The 23,771-nt window shown below is 55.3% G+C and overlaps 2 protein-coding genes across 3 annotated transcripts in view; one reads left to right on the plus strand and one right to left on the minus strand.

Annotated features, from left to right (window-relative positions):
- SUCO (SUN domain containing ossification factor) overlaps positions 1–7,072 on the minus strand; it is a 40,609-nt gene extending 33,537 nt beyond the window's left edge. For both annotated transcript variants that reach the window (XM_036387964.1, XM_036387963.1), the window contains exon 1: positions 6,883–7,072. In XM_036387964.1, the coding sequence (XP_036243857.1) occupies positions 6,883–6,947 (65 nt within the window). In that variant the 5' untranslated portion in view covers positions 6,948–7,072. The remainder of the gene's footprint in view (positions 1–6,882) is intronic.
- Positions 7,073–16,815: 9,743 nt separating this feature from the next.
- PIGC (phosphatidylinositol glycan anchor biosynthesis class C) lies at positions 16,816–17,847 on the plus strand. The gene has a single exon (XM_036387843.2). It carries the CDS (start codon positions 16,867–16,869, stop codon positions 17,743–17,745), a length of 879 nt encoding a protein of 292 aa, XP_036243736.1. The 5' UTR covers positions 16,816–16,866; the 3' UTR covers positions 17,746–17,847.
- The last annotated feature ends 5,924 nt before the right edge of the window (positions 17,848–23,771 follow it).

A 23,771-nucleotide genomic window follows, 5' to 3' on the forward strand; every position in this document is an offset into this window, starting at 1 on the left:
AGTGCTGCAGCACAACCTCCCCAGACACAACACTCATTTCTGCAGGTGAAGGGGAAATATATCTTGATAAATGCACAGAAGAATCATTAATCTTCTTCAATACAAGTAAGAAAACCCCAAAGAAAACAATACCATTCATTTAGAAGCCATTTATTACCACAGAAGAGCAGCATGTGTTACTAAGATAATTTTGAACTTTATGATGGACCTTCAAGGGAGGAAAAAGCTGAAAACTACAAGTACAGATCTAGACTAAGCATCACTGGTATCACCTCATTTCCTACCACTAACTCAATTCACATGCTCAAAAAACCCCAAGCCCAAAATAGCTGAAATTGGAGCTTTTTTGCAAATTCTTTACCAATCTGTGGTATTTTGCAATTAAGTTTTTAATAGCTTGCCCACACTTTGCAAAGAATGTGCTCTCCAAACAGTTATTTCACTTACTCAGAGGAGCCAAACACAAAGATACTTCTGACCATACTGAATTTCATAGCTGCATACAATGACATTCCAACCTTTGGTTTCAAATAGGGCTTTCAGTATTTTATATACCATCAGCATGCACAGCTTGCAAAAGGAGGTTCCAGGAGCACCAGATACTTTATCAGATTGAACTGATTTACTGCATCCCCCCTTGAGCCACACAGGGATCTGCACCCTCTGCTCTGATCTGGAGATTATGGAGACATTCCAGTAAGTCCTGAGGGGGGTAAGAAAGTCAGCTCTGAGCCAAGGAATGCTCAGATATCCAACCCAAAAAGACACAGTGGAACACAATATTTGCTCTTGACTGTCCACTGCTCTCCCAGGTTAAACAACAGAAACCAACTTCATTCCTTGCTTGCAGTGCTCCCAGGGTTACTCCCATTCCCTCCTGGAAAAGGCTGCTGAGATAACAGCACCTTCACAGGGCTCTGTGACCACAGCAGACAACAACCTCCATTAAATGCAGGTTCCAATGTAACACTGAAACAAACACAAACCTCCTTTTCCTCCAAAGGAGTATCCAGGTGCCCTACTTCAGGCACTAAAAGCAGGGCAGATGTCACAACCCCCTCTGGAAGCACCCAAAGGAACAGGCAGTTCCTGGTGTTCCTTGGAAACAGACTTTGCAATCCTGAAGGAGGATTGCAGAGTATCAGAAGCTCCCTGCATTCTCAAACTCTAGTTATTTTCTCTGATGCAAGAGTTTGGGGAAGAGCACCCGCTCCAGAAAAGAAAACACAAAAAAACCCAAACCACACCAAAAAACGTGATAGGAACCACAAAGGCTACAGGGAAACAGCACAGCCATGCACTGTCAGTAAACTTTGAGGCTTTTGGAGGCTGCAGAAATGTATCACACACACACTTTTCAAGACTTCCCTCATTGCTTAAATTCACAGCACAGCAGCAGCAGTGGCAGCTGCTCTGCCCCAGCTCTGCTAAAAACCCACCCTCAGTCAACAGAGCTCAGCACAGTGCCACGGAGGGGGGTACTCAAGTGTAGAAATGGCAATTTCAGCCTTTTAAAGCATTGTAAAGCTGCTATCACCTGACTCCCAGACATGGGTGATGTATTTTTAATAGGCTTCTTATCTGTAAGGGATTTCAGCATTATCTTGATTGCCATTTCAAAACCCAGCCAAGCCAAGGCATTGCCATTCCTTTGTGCACCTGAGCTGATTTTTGAACTGTTGGAACCTTTTGCTAATATTCCAATCTGGTTTGCCATTCACATCAACATTTTCACCCACCCAAGCTGTGGGACCAGTCTGTTACACCAGCTCAGTATTTCCAGCAAGAATTAAGAAAGTTTTCAGATTTACAGTTCTAGGTTAACCTGGTTTTGGCTAAAACTTTTCATGCACATCCTCTCCAGGCTGCAGCACCTCCAGAGTGAACTTTAAAAGACACTGCATGTCCTCCCCTTGAAAGAGGCACACAACTTCCCAAAAGCTGGATCAGTAATGAAAACTAAAGACAAGAAAAAAACGTCTCTGTACAAGACACAGTAAGAACATCAAAGTGCAAAAGAATTAATAGCAGCTTAGAGAAAGACGTTTCAGAAAGAGTTCAAATGAAGTGCTCAAGGGAGACATTTCACTGCAACAGGCAGGGTCTCCTACACCAACACAGACACCTCGTGATGGGGTAGAGGCCACTTCAGTACACCATTTGCATAACAAACAAACTAACTTGAAGTTTCTAGGACAAATCTTTTAGAAGATACTGCATGAAAGCAGTTCACTGATTTCCAAATCATCTTAGAAGGAAAAATATTCAATAATTGATTGAGCCAGGCACTTGGGCCCCTGCTGGCATGTACCATCTTCAGCATGAGCAGGCTGCAAGCTGGGCACATTGGATTTTCATTTGTAGGAGTGCAAGAGTTGCAGGGCAGCTTTTGTCCCAACCTTAACCACAGAGCAAAGACCCTTCCAAACAGGATACTCCATACCTAGGAACACACTTTCCATTCTGAAATCAGATGCCTGGGACAACAGCTCTGATTAGATCAGTGCTCAAATAGTTTCATTTCTTCCTGCTATAAAATGCACACGCACAGTGTTTATTTTAGTATCAGCCTTCTAAAGAGATTTAAGTACTCAAGAGGAGAATCAGCAGATAAAACTCTGAGCCCTACCACAGGCCAGTTACTCTTGTAGTCCTATCCAGATCATGAGGGCACTCATGAGGAAAAAAAAAAGGATTTCATTGGTAAGGGGCACATTAATGAGGCACACTGGAACACAAACCTCTCACTCCCCAGCTCTACCACTCACACCTTTCTGCAATTAACAGAGGTGAGCTCTAGGTGTGAGCCACAAGCCAGTAATGAGGCAAATAAAGGTTCAATCAGCAGAAGCTCCCTGGTGTGACCTGCACAGCCCTCACCTGTGCAGCAGCAGCACACAATGAGCCTGGTGGTGCTACCACAGTCCAGCCCAGCACCGGGGTTCTCAGAGCTCCTCCTGTGTTACAGCTTCCAAACCACACAGGACTGCAAATGCAAAGCCAAACTAGAAATATCTTCTCTCATGAGAATCCACATGAATCCACACATTAGTAGGTGTCAATACAAACCAGTATCCCTTTCCACTGTACTTGGTAACCCAGGCTTCACTCCTGGCTGTGCCACTGACCCAATCCAACCTTTACAGTTTTCAGGGCACGCTCTCGTGGTGGATTTCAGTCAGAGCTCCTAGGCCAGGGCTTTGCCATCAAAACCAGCACATCTTGCTGCTAAATCACTTTGACACAAGGCATTTCCTGATGCAGGATACTCACAGAGTAACAGCTGAAGGATCCTGAGGTGCACATGCACTGAGCCCATCCTCCTTTTACTCACAGCTCTAAACCCAAGCAGCAGAGTTAATAAAAGCTAAGTAGGTCAGATATGGCAGTGAATTTTCTGGGATAGAAAGACAAATAACTGGATGCACGATTTCTTTATTAGACCCCCAATTAAACTTTGGAAGTGCAGCTTATGGCAGGCAAAAGCTGATGTCAGAATAATTTATACAGGTCACTCTTCAAACAGCCATCACAGCTGGTCTCACCTCACAGAGTCCTGGTATCCTACAAGCTTCTAAACCTACTCCACTTACTCAGCTCTGGATAGAGGCAAGCTACAAAGCACTGCAAGTTTGAAATGTGTTTTTGACATTATGATCATGCACACAAAGGGATTAACTGGAGCATTAAGGAGGTCTCTGAATTCAGGACAACAGCAGACATTTGTCAGGCCCAGTGGAGGCCCCAGACTGCACAGATGCCCATTATTTTTGGAGCACTGCATTCCTGAGCCATACCTCCAGCAGAAGGATTTCCCCAAAGCCATCCTGCTCCTTTGACACTTGGAACAATCCTGTTGGCTCAGGGCTGTCAGAGCTGTGGCTGGCCCAGCTTCAGAAAGCCTCAAGCACTGAAAACTGACCCAGAGAGCATCACATCCCCTTTATTGAAGGGGCACAATTTGGCAACAACCCCCTACTCACTCCTCTGCTTTTCTGGGCACCTCCTAAAACACTGCCACATTTTCAATGCCCTGGATGACATCTTCCAGTTCAAGTTCCAATCATTTTTTCCCCCCACTTGATCTTTACTAATCAGTACTTCCCCACTGAACCAACTCTCTTAGGTGAGCTTGAAAATGCATCAAGAGAGATTTTGAAAATTCCTATTTTAGGCATAGTTTCAAGGGAAGAAGCAACAGCTACTCAGAAAGAAAACAAAGCCCAGATTAAAAAAAAAGGCAACAAGTCCAAACAGCCCCAAGTGTTCTTTGAGCAGTTGTTTTGTCTCATGGGCTCTTCCCTGATTTTGGGGTTCCATTTAATCATCTGTTGACCACCAGTTCATCAGTTACACCTATAAGGAAAATATTTCTCTCCTACTAGCACAAAGTCCTTTGAAAATTACATCTCAAAACAACTAAATTTAAAAAGCCAACATTTCTAACACAAATCCTTCCATTTGCTATTTGAAATTTCTTAACTGCTGAAGTGAACAAAGGTGCTGATTTTCTTTACAGTAAAAAGTTAAATAAATCACAACTTATCAACTTCTATAGTCCACCAACTATGTATGAACCAACAGACTTCAAGACTTTCTAATTACAACTCTGACACGGCTGCTGAAATTAATGCAGGTCCCAAAGCCATCCTGCAGTCAGGATTTCAAACTCTCTAATGTGAATTCATGCTTGAACAGCAGACTAGAAAACTGGAGTTGCATCTCTCAACATTGAAATTAATTCACTGGCTCCTAACCAAAGGCAGCCAGTGAGCAGGCTGCTTTTCTCAACTCTAAAAAAGAGTTTTGCATTGGGGCACTGCACTGCAAGCTCTGAGATCAGTCAGGACACTGCCTGAAAGAGCAGCTCCATTCTCCTCCTAACCACACCAAAGAAGAACACAGAAGTTGTCAGAGATTTACAGAACAGATACATTACTCCAACAAGATAGCTGAACATGACATTTCTTCTTTCATGTGGAATTATCCTGAAAAAAGCCTGAACTTTTTCACTAAATCAAGTCCTGGTGAAACAGCAGACTAAGAACACAGCAACAACAAAAAAAAAAAAAAAATCAACCTGCCCACCTATTGATCATTAAGCTAAAATCCCCCTCCACTAACAAAGGACCTGGAGGCAGGAACAGATTATCAGCCCTCAAGGCACTCTAACCAAGAAACAAAAACTGCTTTCCTGATAGGAACCCGAGCTATACAACTAAAACCTGCTGCCAGAACTTCACTGTCCAAGGAGCAAAAGCAAAGCAAAGCTGTCTGGAGACAGTTCCTGAGGCTCACAGCTCACCTGATCAAACCCACATGGCCAGGAAGATTTTTTTGTTTTCAATTTTGCTAAGTGTAAACACAGCAACTGAGTTTTCAAGATGTGCTTTTGTCTCCAAACCCCAAAATGTCATGACATGAACCAAAGTTGCTTCAGGACTGTCCAAACACAGTAACACAAGCACCAGCAGCAGATTTGTAAATGATTGTGTAAAATAGAGGTGCCTGGGCTCCCACTCCTCAACCAGCTGTGAGACAAGCCAGAGCTTCAGGATGATTTCTTTTTTTAAGCAAACTATCTGAACAATCTACTGTAGTAATACACCAGAGTGTGGCTGCTCCATTTGCAATATTTGCAGTTTGCTGTTCAAGCTGGCTATCAGTTCTCAAACAGTGACTCACCAAGTTCAAAGAGGGCCAAAGTTTAAGAAGGCTGGAACTTACCATGCAGAAATACATTCTACTAATATTTGTATTCTGTTGGATGTCATCTCTTAAAGGAAGTTTGAAAAGAAAGCAAACAGGGGATGCTGGAACTAAGTACAGTTCAGGTAATCAGTACAAAAAAATGCTATCAAAGGCATAATCAATGCAAAAATAATAGGGTTCATTTGGTTTAACTTAACACTACTCCTGATAGACTCAGAGAAAGGGTTTCAAGAATAAGGCACCGTAATCTTCCAGAGGAGAGTGCAAGAGCTCAGCCTGAAACTGGAAATGCAGGGATTCCTCCGGTAAAAGCACAGAGACAACAACACACACATAACTCTGACCCTCGGTGTGTGGGGTGAGCCCTCACCTGCCCCCGCCGGGTGACCACTGCCGCTCCTGGCAGCGGGAATGGCCCTCCCGAGCGCTGTCACCTTCGGGAATGGCCCTCCCGAGCGCTGTCACCTTCCCCAGGGTGCCACTACCGGGGAACCCATCCCGGGGAACCCATCCCGGGCAGCCCGGGGGCAGCGCTCACCTTCCCCAGGGTGTCAGGGCACGGGAACCCATCCCGGGCAGCGCTCACCTTCCCCAGGGTGTCAGGGCACGGGAACCCATCCCGGGCAGCGCTCACCATCCCCAGGGTGTCCAGGTCACAGGAACCCATCCCGGGCAGCGCTCACCTTCCCAGGGTGTCAGGGCACGGGAACCCATCCCGGGCAGCGCTCACCTTACCAGGGTGTCACTGAACGGGAACGGGAACCCATCCCGGCAGCCCGGGGGCAGCGCTCACCTTCCCAGGGTGTCAGGGCACGGGAATCCATCCCGGGCAGCGCTCACCTTCCCCAGGTTGTCACTGCACAGGAACCCATCCCGGGCAGCGCTCACCATCCCCAGAGTGTCACTGCCCGAGAACCCATCCCGGGCACCGCTCACCGTCCCGGGCTGCCCGGGGAGGCCGCTGGGTTCCTCCCGCTGGAAGCTCTCAGAACGCACCCGGGCGCGCTCCCGTGTCACCTGCCCCAGGTGTGCCTGCCCGGCCTGGGGGCTGCACCGGACCCTCTCCACAGCTCCCTTCACACCCTCCCGGCCCTGCGACTGCCGCACCCCCCGGCTCTCCGCAGCCCGCCCAGGAAGCGCTCCCAGCGCGGCGGAGAGGCCGGCACTCACCAGAGCAGGGCGCAGAGCAGGAGGCAGGAGCCCAGCGCCAGGGGCCGGCGGGGCGGCTCCCTCATGGTCTGGCCGGTGTGGCTGGCGCGGCCGGGCCGAGGCGGCGCATCCTCCTCCCGCGGGCAGCGGCGGCGGCGGCGCTGAGGAGGATCGGCCGTTGTTGCGCACGGCCCCTCCCCGCGCGCGCGGCCGTTACTGCCCGCCGGGCCGGGCCCCCCGCCCCGCCCCTTCCACAGCCTCACGCGCTGAGCTGGAAGGATGCGCGTCACCCGCTGCGCGCCGCCAGCCAATAGGCTGAGAGGCCCGCGGGCTGGCCCCGCCTCCCCGCCCCGCCGATTGGGCAGCGGCCTCGCCTCTACCCGCCCCTCCGAGGACCCCGCTCTGTGAGGTGTCTGCGGCAAACAAGCCGTTAAAGGGAAATCGCCATAGTGATAAACGACGGCTGGCGGTCAAACCACCGGCTGCGAGGCGCCTGATGCGCGCCGCTGCCTCCGTTTCCAGGGGCCTTTCAAGCACCAGCGCGCCCACGTGATATCTCTTAATTATTCGATTTTTATTTTGATCAGGCTTCCTTGCAGGCTGCCGAGCGCTGAGGCCCGCAGCGGGATAGCCGCGCGGGCGCTGCCGGGAGCTGTAGTTCCGGGCTGGGTAGGGCCGACGCTCGGGTCTGCGGCCGCCATTTTCCGCCGCCCTGAGGGGTCCGTGAGGGGCAGCGGGGCCCGGCTTCACTCCGGGCTCGTGGGCTGCCCGAGATGTGTCAGCGCATATTCCTATCCATCGTGGGAGCGGGGGGCGAGCGGGGAGCGCTCCTGGAGTGCAGGCCGGGTGGCATGTGGGACAGAAGCGAGGAGCCTCCGCCGCACCGGGACGGTAGCAGAGCACCCCGGCTGTTACCAAACACGTTCCGTGGTAACCCGGCCCAAACCTGCCCCTCCGCAGCGCTGGTCTCCACCCCGAGGCAGGAAAACCTTCCCTGCGGCTCACTCCTGCCAAAAACACCCTCAGGATTTGGGCTCTCCGTGAAACTAGCGGGGGGAGCAGCACGGCACGGCCCGGCCCGGCCCGGCCCGGGAACCCTGCAGGGAGCAGGGGGTGAGGCAGGAGCGAGCCACGCTGGAAATGTGCACATGGCAGGACTCTGACCGGGGAAAGCCAGCTCAGCCCGCAGGGAGGGGTGAATCACGGCCATCCCGGCAGCAGCAGGTCACAGCTGCTGTTTGCCCAGAGCAGCTCCAGCCTCATGACCTGGCCCTTATGGAGCTGTGGGATGCCGTGAATGGAGTCAGTCAGTTCTTTCCCTGATTTCTCACCCTGTAACTTTGTGCTTTCGTTAACACTTGGCACTCCCTGCCCCTCTGAAGTTCCCAGAGCAGCGCGGTCCCAGCGCTGCTGTTCTGTTCGAGCCGGCTCCGGGAGCGCCTCTGCCCCGCCGGGCTGGGGGCGCCTCGGGGCGTTTGCCCATCCCAACACACAGCCTCAGCCACAAAGTACCTGATGGGCACGGCCAGGAGCACAGCGTCCATCCATGAAGCGCTGGAAATTCAAACACCTGCTGATGTGGCTGCTGGAAGAGCTGGTAAACATTCATTAACCGGTTGCTGAGCACTGCCAGCTCTTGGCCTCAGCGCTGCCACAGGGTATGGCTGGGCCTGTCTCCATTCCAGGGACAGGAATTCCTGCAGCCTCCCCCACTACTGGAGAAGGCTCTGAAGCCACACTGGCTCAGCCCATGGGGCTGCTCCCTCCTGGCACAGCTCCCACACGCTGTGATCCCGTTAGGAGTGAGCCCAGCTTGGACCACACCCAGCCAAAGAGCTGACACAGGGGACACATCATTTCAGGGGAAGCTTTACAGAGCTGGGATCCTGGAGGAAAAGCCCCCTTAAGTCAGTCCCTGAGAAGAGCCTGGATCAGCCAGGCAGGGTCCTGATGTCCCCACCTCTGCCATACCCAAATACCAGTGCTTGCTAAGCTTGTTTCCCAACCACTGATGAGCAATTCAAGAGTCAAAAAATGACAGATTACCCAATCTCCTAACTAGAGCCCCTAATTAACCCAAAACCCAGTTGCCCATGGGGTTACCAGGGAGCAAATATTTGTATGGAATTCTCACAAAGTGCTGCATGTTTGTAGCAGGGGTTTTTTGTTTGTTTTTTTTTGTTTTGTTTTGTTTTGTTTTGTTTTTTTGCTTGCTCTTGGCCAGATTTTTTATGAAAAACCTCAGGAGGAGGCGAGCTGGTGCAGTTCCTGTGACATCCTGGGGCTGAATTGGAGCTCACCCTGCATCCCCTGGGCAGGGAACATCGCTCTGCTGACCAGGGATAAACCTGGGCTGTGGAGTTTGGCACCCTGGGCAGGGAAAGCTGGAGGAGGCCACCAAGGGACACCCTGGAAGCAGCAGGAAGGAGGAGGTGGTGCTGTTTTACCTGCACAGTGATGGGGCAGTGCTGTCCACTACACCCCAGCTTTCCAACAGGCTGGCTGTAGTGTCCCCCAGAGATCTGGGCATTTTAGCACTGCTGGAGAGACGCCTGACCCTGGGCTACACCCTGGCCTCTGCCTTTCAGCACTTTGCAGCATTTGTTTACTGCAGTGGCAAAGCCTTCTCTGCCATTCATCCCTATCTGCTCTTTACAAAGGCTTCTTGTTTTCCCAAGTGTTGCCTTTTTTTTTCTCCTTTTTTTTCCACATGTGATTTAATTCACACAAACTCCTTCCTCTTCTGACTATTGATCTTGGCTCCTTACTGGTTAAAATAAACTAAATCTTTCATAAGCAGGTTCTGACAACACAACTTTTGTTCCTTCCAGACACAATTTCCTGTTTAATTTCCTGACTGTTTCTTACTTGGTCAAGGAAAAGCTGTAAATTGCAAGATTGCTCCAGAGACCTTCCTCTGACTTCAGATGAACTGTTAACCACTTACAGGAGAGAATCCAGCAAATCAGCACAAAACTTGTAAAAAAACCTCAATTTCTTTTATATCTTCGGCCATTTGCACCGAAAGGAAGGCTGTGCAAAAAATAAAGGTCGGAATAATTTTCCTTGGGAAATCAAACAGGAGCGAGTCCCCCTCCAGCTGAGCAGGTAATTGCTCTTTCATCACTCAGCAAAATGCCTGTGACACACGGGCCGTGCCTCTGTGCTCCCAGATGGGGACATGGGCTCTGGTTCCACTCCCACACTCCCTGAAATCCCGGGAGAGTCCCGCGGTCACAGCGACCGCCGGATCCAGCGCCACATTCCGGGCTCACCCGGGACAGTCCCACAGGCGGGGTCACCTGAGCGCTCAGGGTTAATTAACGTGCTCAGCGTTAATGAACGTGGGCTGGCGCCGGGCAGCCTTGGCGAGCAGGGACACGGTGACACCCGGCTGGGGCTGCCTGACCTGCAGCAGCCGAGATCGGCAGCCACAGCCCCAAAGAGCCCGGAATTGTGGCACGGGTCCCAGAGCAGGATGGAGCCAGGAGCACCTGTGACAGCCCCGGGGCACAGCCACGGCCAGGTCTCCTCTCTAGTGGGGATTTAGTGGGGTTTTAGCTCAAAACCTGGAGGTCAAAACTTCATGTAAGATGAAGAAAATGAATTGAGGTGAGAATGTCACTTTTGAAAATGTTTGTAGTTTGGTTTCTCATTTCATGTGGCTAAAATTTAACTTTGCCTAGAAATAGGAGATAAAATGATTGCTCCAGCAGGGATGCCCAGGCAGGGTTCAGCTGCAGCATCTCCTGGCCCTGCTGCAGAGCCACAGAGCCTCTGCATGCCAGCAAACACTCTGTGCTACAGCCAGTGCTTGGGGATGGCTGGGACACAGCTGCCTGGGGAAGGAATCCACCTTATCCTGGCTGGCTGGCAGCTGTTCCAGGCACAGCTTGGGCAGCACCTTGGCAATGCTGTGACACCAGTGCAGAGCCTTGGTGCTGGAGAACACAAACGGGCTCAGCCACTGGGGAGCTTCTCTTGCATCTGATGGGGCTGATGGAATGGGGAAGGTCCACAGGCTGCTGACAGCTGGGACACAGAGAATCCAAATTAAGTCTTGCTCTCATGATGGAAATGTGGTGTGGGCGTGGGGCCTTGCAGAGGGGTGAACCCACCATGGTGGGTGTCTGGGTGCCCCTGGTGCTTCCCAACACCTGCTGTCTGAGCCCCCCTGGGAAAAGAAAAATCAGATTTCACTGCAGAAACCGAGAAGCAGCAAATCTTCACAAGGAAAGTGTGAAGCTTTTTTAGCCTTCATTTCTGAGAGGACAGCGTGGGCTGAACCTTCCCCTTCACTCTTCTCACTCTGCCCCAGGGGTGGGAGGAAGGGCTGGGAAAGCACCTGGTGCAGCCCAGGGCTGGGTTCCTCTATGGCCCTGGGCAAGTCAAGGCCACAGTGGGGGATGTCCAGGCACCTGCTCCAGCAGGGCAGGGCTTCCGTGGCTTTCTCAGCACAAACCCAGACCTGAGACCCACCCCCCGGGCTGAGGGGGGGTCAGAGCCCACTCAGGAGCAGGGTGGCACAGCCCACTCAGGAGCACCAGCACCTCTGCTGGGGATGAGGGACCCAAAGGGCTCACCAGGCACACACAGGGAACCCCGCAGGCTCAGCTGCCTCCTTTCCCTTTCTGCCCACTGCTGAAATAAACTGAATTCCCACCTGGCTGCATCCCCTCCCTGCCAGATATTTAAAAATAGGCAGAGGGTTTAGGGGGTGGTGGCAGCAGGAGTGTCACTGCTCAGAGACTGGTGCTGCAGGGGAACAGGCACACCAGGCACCCCTCCCTGTGCTTTGGGGCAGGGAGAAGCACTGCAGGGGTGAAACAAACACCCCTCAGCCCTTACTGAGCACATGGCTCCTGCTTGGAGCTCCAGGAAGAGGGCAGGGAGGGCTCCTGGTGTGGACATCTCCTGGGAAATCTCTGTGTTCCCAGACTGAGGCCATGCTGTGCTTGAACAAAAGCTTCTTTACTTCTTTACTAGGCAAATGGGAAGGGGAGCATAGGGGAGGATCCTCTCTCAGCATACCAGGCTGCAACAGGCAGTTGCAACCTCTTTTTGACCTGGGCACAGCAAGTTTTTCCCCAGCTACACTTCTAGAAAAACCAACAGTGTTTGCATACACGGTTTCATCCAATATCCCCCTCCCCATTTATAGAACGAAAATGTCTCCATGGCAGACACTAAAACCTTGTCAGAAACTCTGTGTCCCTTCACACTCCGTGTCCCAGAGCTGCAAGGGGAGGGAGTGGCTACTGTAGGAGGCTCAGGGTGGGCAGAGTTGGTGCTGGGCAGCTGCTGGGGGGCTCCAGGCACCAGCCCCAGGGGGGACACTGCTCTTACCCTCTGGGCAGCTGGGTTTTGCAGTGTTCTGCCACCTGCAGCTCTTGATGCCTTTCCACCAGCTGTGGAAGAGCTGGGTCAGCAGTTCACATCCATGCCTACACTTCACATTTAGGGCTAAACAAGGGGGAACAGAGTGAGAAACCACTTGGCAAAGCTTTGTTTGGATCCCAGCCCTGCTGTGCCAGGTCTTGGAGACACTCGGTGCACCATAAGACCCTCCTTGTTCCCAAATTTCAGTTTTCACCTTCCATCTTCCATGACAACCCATGCTCAGGTCCCACAGGCAGTTTTATTGTTTTATCTCCAAGGTCTGGTTTCCTCCCTGCATCTCTGTGCTAGAGATATGCCACATACAGCTGAAGGTTGAGCTGAGCTTACCTGAGCTGCTGAAGTTTGGACTCATCCCACCCTGGAGCACCCTGTAACTGCCAGAGGACATTGCTGGTGTCATTTTTGGCTGTAGTTTCCTAGGGGTTTTCTTTTTCCAAAGCAGATTAAAAAACAAAAACATCTTTACTAGGTGGCAGCTTGACCCTGATGAGTTCCCCTGCAAAACAGGCCCTGCTGCCCTCCTGCCCTGGAGCTGCCAGGCCCTGGGCTGGGCTGGGCTGGCTTGTCCCTTTCTCCAGAGCCCACAGTGGGTGCTGGGGAGGCTGTTTTGCCAGAGGGCTGCAGGGATCCGTGCTGACCGGCAGGGAATGCCAGCAGCGAGGCAGCTCAGTTTCACAGCCGCCCTCGTGCTGTGCTGTGTGTTCCAGAGGTCACATCCCTGCAGGCACGTGTCTTTCCACATCTCATCTCTCCTGCCCCAGATCCTCAGCCTTCCCATCCTTCTCCCCCTGCAACAGGCACAGCAAATCCCAAACCTTGCCCTGGCAGATGCCAGTCCAGTGTGGGCTTCTCAGACCCAATCCCATTTTCCTGGATTGCTCTGCCAGCTCTGAGCAGGGTTTCTCCAGCAGCCTTGGTACCTCCTCAACTCAGCTCAGGAAATGTGACCTGCACACAGGAAAGGGAGAGCCTGGGAGAGCTGGAGCAGCACCATGGGCAGGCCCTGCAGGGCTCCCAGCCCTGTCTGCCCCAGTATCCCCCCAAGGCTCTGGGCTGTTGTCAGCCCAGTCCCTGCTGGGGACTGAATCCAAACAATCCTTACATTGGTGACTGCAGGAGAGCAGGCACAGCCTGTGCCATGGGGCCTTTTAAGGCAGGAGACATCTCTGGGCATGGAAAAATGCAGCAGCTGGAGCTGTGCCAACCTCCCCCCTCCCTGAGCAACATTCCTGTGGAGGGAGGGTTTGGCTCCAGGGTCAAAGGGGAAGGCTGGGGGATGGCTTGGCAGAGAAAGGAGGCCCAGGGATCTATAGCTGTGCCCTGTCATTCCTGTGGGGTGACACCGGGGAAGAGCCTGTCTGGGGGACAGGGAGAGGCACAGGACCCATCCTCCTCCATACAGGCTCAGGCTGGCTCAGCCCCTCAGCAGAGTGTGCTGCTGAGTTATTTGGAAGCCTCTCTCTGCAGCACAAGTGATGGTCCCGTCCTGAGGGGAATCAGACACACCTGGAGGCAGCCCCCAGCCAGGGGGGGGAGCAGTGCCTGCCATACTTTGATATTCAAATGTCTTCAGTGGAGGTCCAGATCAATCCCAGCTATTTCAGTCCCAGCCTGTCACCTCTTCCACCTTCCCTCCAGACAACCCCAGCAGTGAATTCCAACATTCAGAGGAGGCAGACACTAAACAAATCTGCAGTGGGGTCCCTTTGCAGAGGGCAGGGCAGAGCCAAGCCCCAGCACACACAGAGTTTGTAGGGCCATGGCACCCAGCTCCTCATCCCTGCATCTCAGCAGAGGGGCTCAGAGCCCTCGCCACCCCACAGCCTCTCCAGAGGCCAGTGGCACTTGGGGACACCGAACTGTGAGGTGAGGGAGGTCTTGTGGCACAGAACCCAGAGTGGGAATTTCGATGCTCACAGAGAACTTTTGTATTCTTGACCTTAGCTATTGCTTATCCTGCCAGGAGAGCTCCCAGGAGGGCTGGGGGATGACTCCATGGCACAAGGTCCCCTATGAGCAGCAGGGCTGGCTGGTCACAGTGACGTGGCAGGTCCCGTGGCAGGTCCTGCCAGGACAGCTGTGCAGGCAGGAGAGTCACTGCCCCTGCCAGTCACTGTCCCTGCCAGCCACTGCCCCTGACAGTCACTGCCCCTGACAGTCACTGCCCTGCGGCAAAGTCTGGGCCACCTGGGCAGCGCTGAGCTGTCCTTTGCACCGTGGGCGGTGCCACCACACGTGGCAGTCACACGCTGTCCCCTCCCAGGGACACGGTGCCAGCACAGCAGTGGCAGCTGCTTCGTCACTGGGGTCCCCAAGCACCAGGTGGGTCCCAGGTCCTGTGGGTCTCGGCCCTGGGCTGGCATTGCCAGGGGTGCAGAGCCAATGCCAGAGAGATCCCCTTGTCCAGGTGGGCACCCGTGGGGGGCTCCAGCTGCTGTGCTGGATCTCCCCAAGGGTTTGGCTTTGCTGGCATCACCCAACATGGCTCAGGAGCACTCTGAGTCACTGACCAGCCCCAGCCTCCCACCCTCCCTGCCTCCAAAGGCACTCTGCTGGCCCACAGCAGAGACTTGAAAGGGCACACAGACTACCCATCACCTCTGTTCTTTCCACTGGGGCTTCTGCATGGACCTGACCACATGGAAGCAGCCTCATGCTCCAGCCCCATGCTCTTCTTGGCCCCTAAAGCATCACAGATGTGCAGAGAGCCCAGGGCCAGGTGACAGCAAACCTGCTGGCACCACCCACAGTGAGAGCACAGCATTGCCCTGCACCTGCCCACAGGGAATGGCTCTCTGCCCTCCCAGATTTCCTCTTGCATGCCCCAGCTTTACTCCATGACTCTGGGAGAAGGACATTTCGTTCAAAATCTCAAGTTCCCAGGCCCTGGGCACCGAGGCAATGCCAGCAATCCCAGGAGCTGGCAGCACTCCCTGTCCCTGTGGGCGCTGCCTTGTGCACATGGAGGCACGTGCATGGCTCTGTGCAAAGCTGGGGCTGGGGGCTTCCAGGGAGAGCAGCTGAAGCCGAGTCCGGCTCCATCCTGGCTTGGAGCCTGCTGGCATTGCCCCTTGGCAGGGGGTACCTGCACAGGGTGAGCAGCTGCTTCTGCCCTGCCGAGCAAGTGCAGTGACACGGGGCTGGGAGGTGGCACTTGTGAGGTGTCACTGTGGCGTGGCTCAGCCTGAGGCCCCCCCAAAGGCACAGCAGCAGCGTGGGTGTTTCCTGCTGCTCTCACGTATGTCAGGAGGTGGGATCTGTCTGGGGAGTCTCCTGTGGCAGGCTCTGGGTGAAAACAACCGACAGCTCTTTGCCTGTTGCCGCTGGGAGAGCGGGGCCATGAGGGCCCCTTCCCACAGCACAAACCAGGCCCTGTTTGGGGCTGCCTTGCCCTGGGCCGAGGCCTCTCGGGTGAGGCCAAATGAAGCAGCTCCTCAGCAGCAAACACCTCTCTGGGGCTGGGAAGGCTCTGACCTGAGCACAAGCAAACACAGACTTAGGGAAAACACCTCTGGCCTCTGTGAAACCTCCCTTAATGTGCCCCTGTCCCCTTGCTGCAGATGCTGAGTCCCTTTGTGGACATGGGCAGCACAGGAGATGGATGTCCCTGCAGAGCTGCCCCTCTCCAGCCCTCCTCTCTTCCTCCTGCTCCTCTCTCGGGCAGGGCAGGACTGAGCTGTGAGCAGGCAGGAGCTGCAGGGGAAGGGAGCCCTGTAGCATCACACCCACATTCCTGAGCTGCCTGCTGGAGCCTGGTTTGGCCAGAAAAGCAGGTGCCTGGCTGGACGGGGACAGGGAGTGGGGCTTGCAGCATGGGCTGGGGTCACGCTCCCAGCAGCAAGGCCGGGCACGCACCGGGATGTCCAAGCACAGAGAGGCGCCCTGGCTAAATCCCATCGGCCGCTGTGCCCTCCTCGGTCGGCTGCAGGGATTCTGCCCTTCGCCACGGTGTGGGAGCAGGGCAGGGGCATCCCTCCTACCCGCTGGGCCGGCTTGCGGGGCCAGGGAGGAGCGAGACAGCCCCAGCACGCTGCAGTGGGATAAGGACTTGCGGCTCTCGGGATGAGGGACACGGGCACGGAGCTGCGCTGTGCCCTGAACCCAGCCCAGAGGCTGCTGAAGCTCACACGGAGCGGGGAGCGCAGCCGGGGGCAGGCGACCCCTCTGAGGCGGGGCGGTGCCCGCCCGGGGTTCGGCCCGTGGCCCAGGGCTTCAGCCCGTGTCCGGGGGCTCCTGCCCGTGTCCGGGGGCTCCTGCCCGTGTTCCGGGATTCCGGCCCGTGTCCCGGGATTCCGGCCCGTGTCCCGGGGCTCCGGCCCGTGTCCCGGGATTCCGGCCCGTGTCCCGGGGCTCCTGCCCGTGTCCCGGGGCTCCTGCCCGTGTCCCGGGATTCCGGCCCGTGTCCCGGGGCTCCTGCCCGTGTCCCGGGATTCCGGCCCGTGTCCCGGGATTCCGGCCCGTGTCCGGGGGCTCCTGCCCGTGTCCCGGGGCTCCGGCCGGCAGGTGGCGGCCGTCAGCGCCCCGGCGTCCCTTGCGCCACCTCCGGCAGCGGCGGCGGGGCCGGGGCCGGGGCCGGGGCCGCGGAGTCCCCGCCGCGGCGGGGCCATGGAGCCGGTGCCCGGGCGGCGGTGGCAGAAGGTGCTGTACGAGCGCCAGCCTTTCCCCGATAACTACGTGGACCAGCGGTTCCTGGAGGAGCTGCGGAAGAACGTGCACGCCCGGCAGTACCGGTACCAGGCCGTGGTCTTCCAGTCGGGAGCGGTGGTGCAGCAGCTGTGCAGCGTCTGCGTCTTCGTGCTCACCTGGTGGTACATGGACGCCGGGCTGCTGAGCCCGCAGGGCCTTTTCGGAGCGGCGCTGGTCTCCTCCCTGCTCGGCTACGTCCTGTTCGACGCCGTGGACGGCGGGGCCGGGCGCTGGGCGAGCGGGCGGACGCGCTGGGCTGACCTCAAGAGCACGCTGGTGTTCGCCGCCTTCACCTACGGCTTCTCGCCGGTGCTGAAGACGCTGACCGAGTCCATCAGCACGGACACCATCTACGCCATGTCGGCCCTCATGCTCCTGGGGCACCTCATCTTCTTCGACTACGGCGCCAACGCCGCCATCGTGTCCAGCACGCTGTCCCTCAACATGGCCATCTTCGCCTCGGTGTGCCTGGCCTCGCGCCTGCCGCGCTCCCTGCATGCCTTCGTCATGGTGACCTTCGCCATGCAGATGTTCGCCCTGTGGCCCATGCTGCAGAAGAAGCTGAAGGCGCGGACGCCGCGCTGCTACGTGGCCGTCACGGTGCTCTTTGCGCTGGCGGCGCTGGTGGCGCTGGCCACCGTGTCCAGCGTGGGCGCCGTGCTCTTCGCCTCCCTGCTGCTCGCCATCTCCTGCCTCTGCCCCTACTGCCTCATCCGCCTCCAGCTGCTCAAGGACAACATCCACGGGCCGTGGGACGAGGCTGAGATCAAGGAGGACCTCTCCAGGTTCCTCATGTAGCCGTGGGGGACCCTCTGCTGTGAGCAGTGGAAGGTCCTGGCTGGGGGACAGCCCTGTGGGGGAGGACACCTGAGCCAATAAAGTCTCACACGGCAACAAGGACCAACCACTCTTGTGTTCCCCCAAGATCCGCTTCTAGCCCTGACTTGCCAGGCTGTGGTGGAGGAAGGAGCTGAGCCCTGCAGGGCTAAGGGCAGGGGAGGGGTTGGCTCCAGCCATGCAGCCCCAGATGGGTACAGGGGATGTGTCCCATGGAGTGTCAGCCCCAGAGCCGGGGTACAGGGGATGTGTCCCATGGAGTGTCTGCCCCACACTGGGGGTACAGGGAATGTGTCCCATGGAGTGTCAGCCCCAGGACCCTCAGGGGGTGCTGGGGACTGGGCACTGCCCGGGAGGGCTGCAGGGCAGGGCCTGGTGAGGTCGCTGGGGCAGGGGTGCTGATGGAGCTGCAGGGCCAAGCACGAACAGGGCTGCACCGCGGCCCTGGTGGGTGCCAGAATAGCCTCCCACCACCGCCAGACACCACGTTACCCTAAATCCCTTGGGAGAGGGGGCGATGAGAGGGCATCACGCCCTCCTCTCACCCCTAACCCCTTTCCAGAGGCAGGCCTGGCCTTGCTGCAGGGCCAGACCCCGAGGCACAGGGATGGAGCTCAGCGCAGCCCCCATGGGCGCACACCCCGCTTCTGGGGGATGCCAGGGCCCGGGAGCTCCCACCCGCCCCCGTCTGTCCGGCGTCCGTCTGTCCGGCAGCGCTCCCACACAACAGAGGGCGCTCCTGGCAAGCGAGTCCCGCTGGAGGCCGGGCCGGGCAGTCGCGGTGCCGGCGCCTCCCCTGTCCCCGTCCCTGTCCCCGTGCCCGTCCCTCGGGCAGCCAGGCGGGCAGAGCCCTCCGGAGGGGCACCCCGGAGCCAAGGGATGCCCACACCTGCCCCAGCCCCATCTCTCAGGGCTGCATTTGGCACCGCCCCGGTGTTGATGGAATTTCTCTTTCGGAAAAGCTGCAGGAGTGCAGCTTCTGCTCGATTTTCCCGTCCCAGCGAGCCGGAGCTTTTCAGGCGCTCCTTTCTCGGAAATGAGCAACCCCCGACGGAGTCCCCAACACCTCCAGTGCTTTGTTACTGCTCTTGCCAAGTGTTAAATGTTGCTGCTGTCGTCGTGGTAACGACTACATCTCATTTTGCTTTTAATTAAAACCTGTAGAAGTCTGGAGCCCGTGCTCAGGTCTCGCGGGGAGCACAGCTCGCCAGATGCTCAGAGTCAAGATGACATTTTTTAGCTCTTTTTTCACAGGCGGGTTCCCAGAAAGCTGCTGAGTGACCCCAATGTCCCATCTGACACTGGGCTAATGCCACTGAAACGCTGCCATCCCCAACAGATTCACAGAACCCATTGCTGCAGGGGCAAGGCTGGAATGTAAATCAGAACTAAACCAAATCTCGTCTCCTTGGCCCCTGGCTGTCACAGGCTGCAAGGAAGCAGAGTTTCTGTTGCACCCACTCCTCCAGGGGGAAATACTTCCCCACCAAGCACCTTTCCCAAATTCACACTGTCAGTAGCAGCTGTGGGTTAGGAAAACTGCAGCCACTGACCACTCAAACACTTCAGGTGGTGGAGCTGGGCACAAGCTGCCACCTTGCCCTCAGCCCCAGCAGGGACCTGTGAAGATCTGGGGACCCACAGCAGGCTCCATCCCCCAGCTCCAGGGATGCAGAATGTCCCACCCAGCCCTGCCTGCTGCCCACAGCCCCAGACCTCTCTGCTCTGCCCCATCCTTCCCTTCACCTCCTTAGAACCAACCACAGAATTCTAGGATTAGATTGGAGCAGCCTCAGTCCTTGCCCAGAGACCCCCTGGGAAAGGCTCAGCTCCCCTCAGCTGCCCGCAGAGACACCCTGCCCACCCTAACCTGGGAAATGGAAACCAAATCCACAGCCTGGATGCACAAAGGGACCTGAAGGAAGGAGGAATGCAGAAGAGAGCCGGGGAGAGGAGAGGAGGAGACACAAAGGGCAGGCAGGGTTTCCCTGGGACTTCCCTGACCTTCTCCTGAGGACACGTGCTCTGCAGGGCTGCTGCTATTTAAGCTGCTGTATAAACGGCCATTATTGGTGTGTCTGCATGCCTGAGGTCAGAATATCCTCTACAGAGCAGGATTTGGCCATAACTCTGCACTGACTCAGTAAAGCTGGATGCCCTTTGGGCATTTTCTCCCTCAGCAAACCCCCCCTGAGACCCAAGAAGTTGGTCCTGGCTGTTGATGCAACAAACACTTCATCAACCAACCCTAAGGGGTTAAATGTTCTTTTGCATTCCGAGTTTCTTTCCCTTAAGGTTCAGTCCACTGAGATCAGTCCTTGCATGGGATTTTCTTTTGATTTGAAGCTGGCCGAATGTGAGTAGCTGTGAGGTGGCTGGGGATCAGCCTTGCTCCTGGGGGAGCTGCTGACACGTGCCAGCTGGAACCTCCATCCATCTCCAGCTTTGCTGCAGGGAAAGGCCAGGGGCAGCCGCCCACACCGCGCTCTCAGGGGCCACGTCCCTCCCACGAGGGGGCCTGGAGCTGGGGAGCCTGTGAAGAACAAAGCCTGGCTCTTTGATCAGGAAAGCAAACCAGGATTTTGGTCCTAACCCATCCACTGCCCTGCAATGTCACCCTTGTCCTCCTGCCCCTGGCCACAGCAGCAGGGCAGGCTGCAGACAGCACACACGAGGTGAAACAGCTTCAGGGAGCCTCCCTGTGAGCTCATGTTGAAGAGTGTGCCTGGGTTTCCCAGCACACCAGCTCCTGTGCCTTTCTACTGAAGACATTTTAGAAATGGCTGCCACAAACCCATGGAATCGGGAGTCCAATTTTCAATTTTTTTTACTAAATATTTCTTAAGAAGGTAAAGATTTGTGTGGAGGGTTTCCCACCATAAAATGCCCCAAGAAACCAGTTTGTGCCTTCCAGCCCAGTGTGTGGAGGCCAGCAGGCAGCTGGGAGCTCAGCAGCAGCTCCTGGCTGGGTGCTGTGGCCAGGCCATTGAGATAAAATATCATCCACCTTTAATCTGTTGTTGCTGCTGTGCTGTAGCTCAGAGGGACTGCAGGGAGAGCTTCCCCCAGTGCAGAACAGATTTTTGAACAACCTGGAGAAAAAGCAATTGTAAAGTTCAGTCCATCCCCCTTCCCTTTGACCTGAGGCATGGGCAGGACCTCCTCAAGAGCTCCCCAGTACAAACACTGTTGCTTCTGCAGTAGTCCTGAAATGCACAATTCCTGAACTCTGCTGAGGGGTTTCTGCCTCAGCACCTGGTGGGTTCCACAGGTGAGAGCTGCAGCCACCCTCAGCTCCTCCATTCTTGGGACAGTTGTTTTGCTGGAACTGTAGATCCAGTTGTTTCCAGTTGTTTTCCTGCAGCTGTAGGTCTCCCTTTCTCCCTGTCTCAGGGTGCTGGGAAGCACCTGGGCCAGTCCCAGCAATTCCCAGTTTAGCACATGCAGTTCAAAGGCATTGAGCAGGGTTTGGGGTTTTCCCCCACTTTTTACTACCCCATTGCTGCTTCTCTGTTCTACTCTACCAAAAGACCAAGTCTAAGTGAGAAGAAGGAAAAATGTCTGTATGTCCACACCTTTCTGGGCTTATATTTTGAGCAATCTCAGTGTCTGCTATTTACCAGCTCATGCAGGTGCTTCAGCAGCTCCCTGGATATTTTAGAGGTCAGCAGGACCTAAATCAGCTGCAACAAGAGGAACTGCCCAAATTCAGCAAAGCTGCGTCAGACCAGGCTGGAAAACAAGCTCAGGCTGGCTCGACCTGGCCCCTTCTGCACACACTGAGTGATCTCATCCCCTCCTCTGCCCATCCTGAGCAGCAGCTCTGCAGGCTCCCTCTCACCATCACCTCCCCACTGCCCAGGACCCTCTGCTTTGGGCCCCAAAACACCAAGGTGGAGTCCAGTGCCCCTGACTGTGGTGCCCCCTGACTCACCTGCATGGTTTGTGATACCCCCTTGGCTTTCCTGTGAGGAAAACAGCCACTTAGACCCATCAGTTTCCCCCCTTCTCAGACTGACCCTTCACAGACTTCTCTGGCACCCAAAACAATCATCTAAATCGCAGATTTTCTCTTTCCCACAGGGATGGACACATTTGGAATCCCAGAGGTGGCTCCTTACAGCTGCTTGAGCTCAGATGCTCCAGTGAGGTCGGCTTGCAAGGAATTCAGAGGCTCAGCTTGAAGAAAATGGTCAGAACAGCTGCAGTTTATTTATAATTGTGCAGATTAATCAGTCTAGGGACTGTCTGGAATCTGCTGCAATCTTCTCCTTCGAGTTTCCGCTCAGCCAGGTGCTGCTGCTGCTGCACTGGACATGTTTTGGAACTCTGCTGCCTGTTCTTCCTGCTCATGCTAAGCCAAAGCCATTTGTATGGAGCAATCCTGGTGCTGAATGCATTCACCAGTGCTGGAACTCCAGCAGAATGTCCATCCCTCCCTCCACAACCTTGGAGGGTGGGAGGCTCCACAGAGCCCAGGGTAAGAATGTCTCCATGTGGGAAGAGGGAGTAGACCCTTCAACAGAAACAAAGGACACACTCCTTTTGTAGTCAGGATTTTATTTTCTTTACATCCAGGCTTATCACTGACATCTGAAAATAAAATCTTTCATTTACAAATAGGCTAGTGCAAATTAAAGGTAATTTTGGATTAAAAAAAAAAAAGACACTGCATGTAACACAAAAGAAATGTGTGTGTGTTAGGATGATCTTCCTGGAACAGCTGGTGGAGGTCGCCTAGGAAAAAATCAAAAAATAACCCAAAAATCACAGGGAGAGGGGGAGATTTAAAACAAAAGGCCAAGATACAATAAAATGACTCATATACAAAATTATCTTAATAAAATGGGTTAAGAGAAAAAGGCACAGAACATGCATATTAAGGAAAAGAGCAAGAGCAAGATTAGAATCAGCTGGCTCTCAGCACAGCCTGGCTTTCATCCTCACCCCTCCCTTCTGACCTGCCAGTGCCAGAGAAGCAGAACAATCCCATCCCAGGTGTGGAGGTCACTGATCACAGCCTTTCTAATTTTCTTGCAGCAAATTCTACCCTGGCCAAGAGCTTTTCCCCAGGCAGCCTTAAAATCCTCACCATTATCTGCTTCAAACACTGCTCTTGAGTAGAACTTCTGTGAGGCTCTGGTGAAATGAGGAATGATCAAACAGGATGATCCTGGGGTGACAGGAGGGGACATTTCTGGGAAAGGACAGAACAAGGCTGCAGAGCCCTGGGGCAGTGAGGGCACAGAGCACTGAGCACCCCTGGTACCCAACACTGAGCACTGAGCTCCCCTGGTACCCAGCACAGGGCACTGAGCTCCCCTGGTACCCAGCACAGAGCACTGAGCTCCCCTGGTACCCAGCACAGAGCACTGAGCTCCCCTGGTACCCAACACTGAGCACTGAGCTCCCCTGGTACCCAGCACAGGGCACTGAGCTCCTCTGGTACCCAGCCCAGGGCACTGAGCTCCCCTGGTACCCAGCACAGAGCACTGAGCTCCCCTGGTACCCAGCACTGAGCTCCCCCTGGTACCCAGCACAGAGCACTGAGCTCCCCCTGGTACCCAGCCCAGGGCACTGAGCTCCCCTGGTACCCAGCACTGAGCTCCCCTGGTACCCAGCACAGAGCACTGAGCTGCCCCTGGTACCCAGCACTGAGCTCCCCTGGTACCCAGCACAGAGCACTGAGCTCCCCTGGTACCCAGCCCAGGGCACTGAGCTCCCCTGGTACCCAACACTGAGCACTGAGCTGCCCCTGGTACCCAGCCCAGGGCACTGAGCTCCCCTGGTACCCAGCACAGAGCACTGAGCTGCCCCTGGTACCCAGCACTGAGCACTGAGCTGCCCCTGGTACCCAGGGCATTGAGCTGCCCTTGGTACCCAGCACTGAGCTCCCCTGGTACCCAGCACAGAGCACTGAGCTCCCCTGGTACCCAGCCCAGGGCACTGAGCTCTCCTGGTACCCAGGGCATTGAGCTGCCCCTGGT

Source organism: Molothrus ater, chromosome 9 (assembly GCF_012460135.2).
Source record: "Molothrus ater isolate BHLD 08-10-18 breed brown headed cowbird chromosome 9, BPBGC_Mater_1.1, whole genome shotgun sequence".
NCBI classification, from domain to species: domain Eukaryota; kingdom Metazoa; phylum Chordata; class Aves; order Passeriformes; family Icteridae; genus Molothrus; species Molothrus ater.

Coding starts and splice junctions, on each gene's coding strand:
- PIGC (XM_036387843.2), top strand. CDS start 16,867: ATGGAGCCGGTGCCCGGGCGGCGGTGGCAGAAGGTGCTGTACGAGCGC.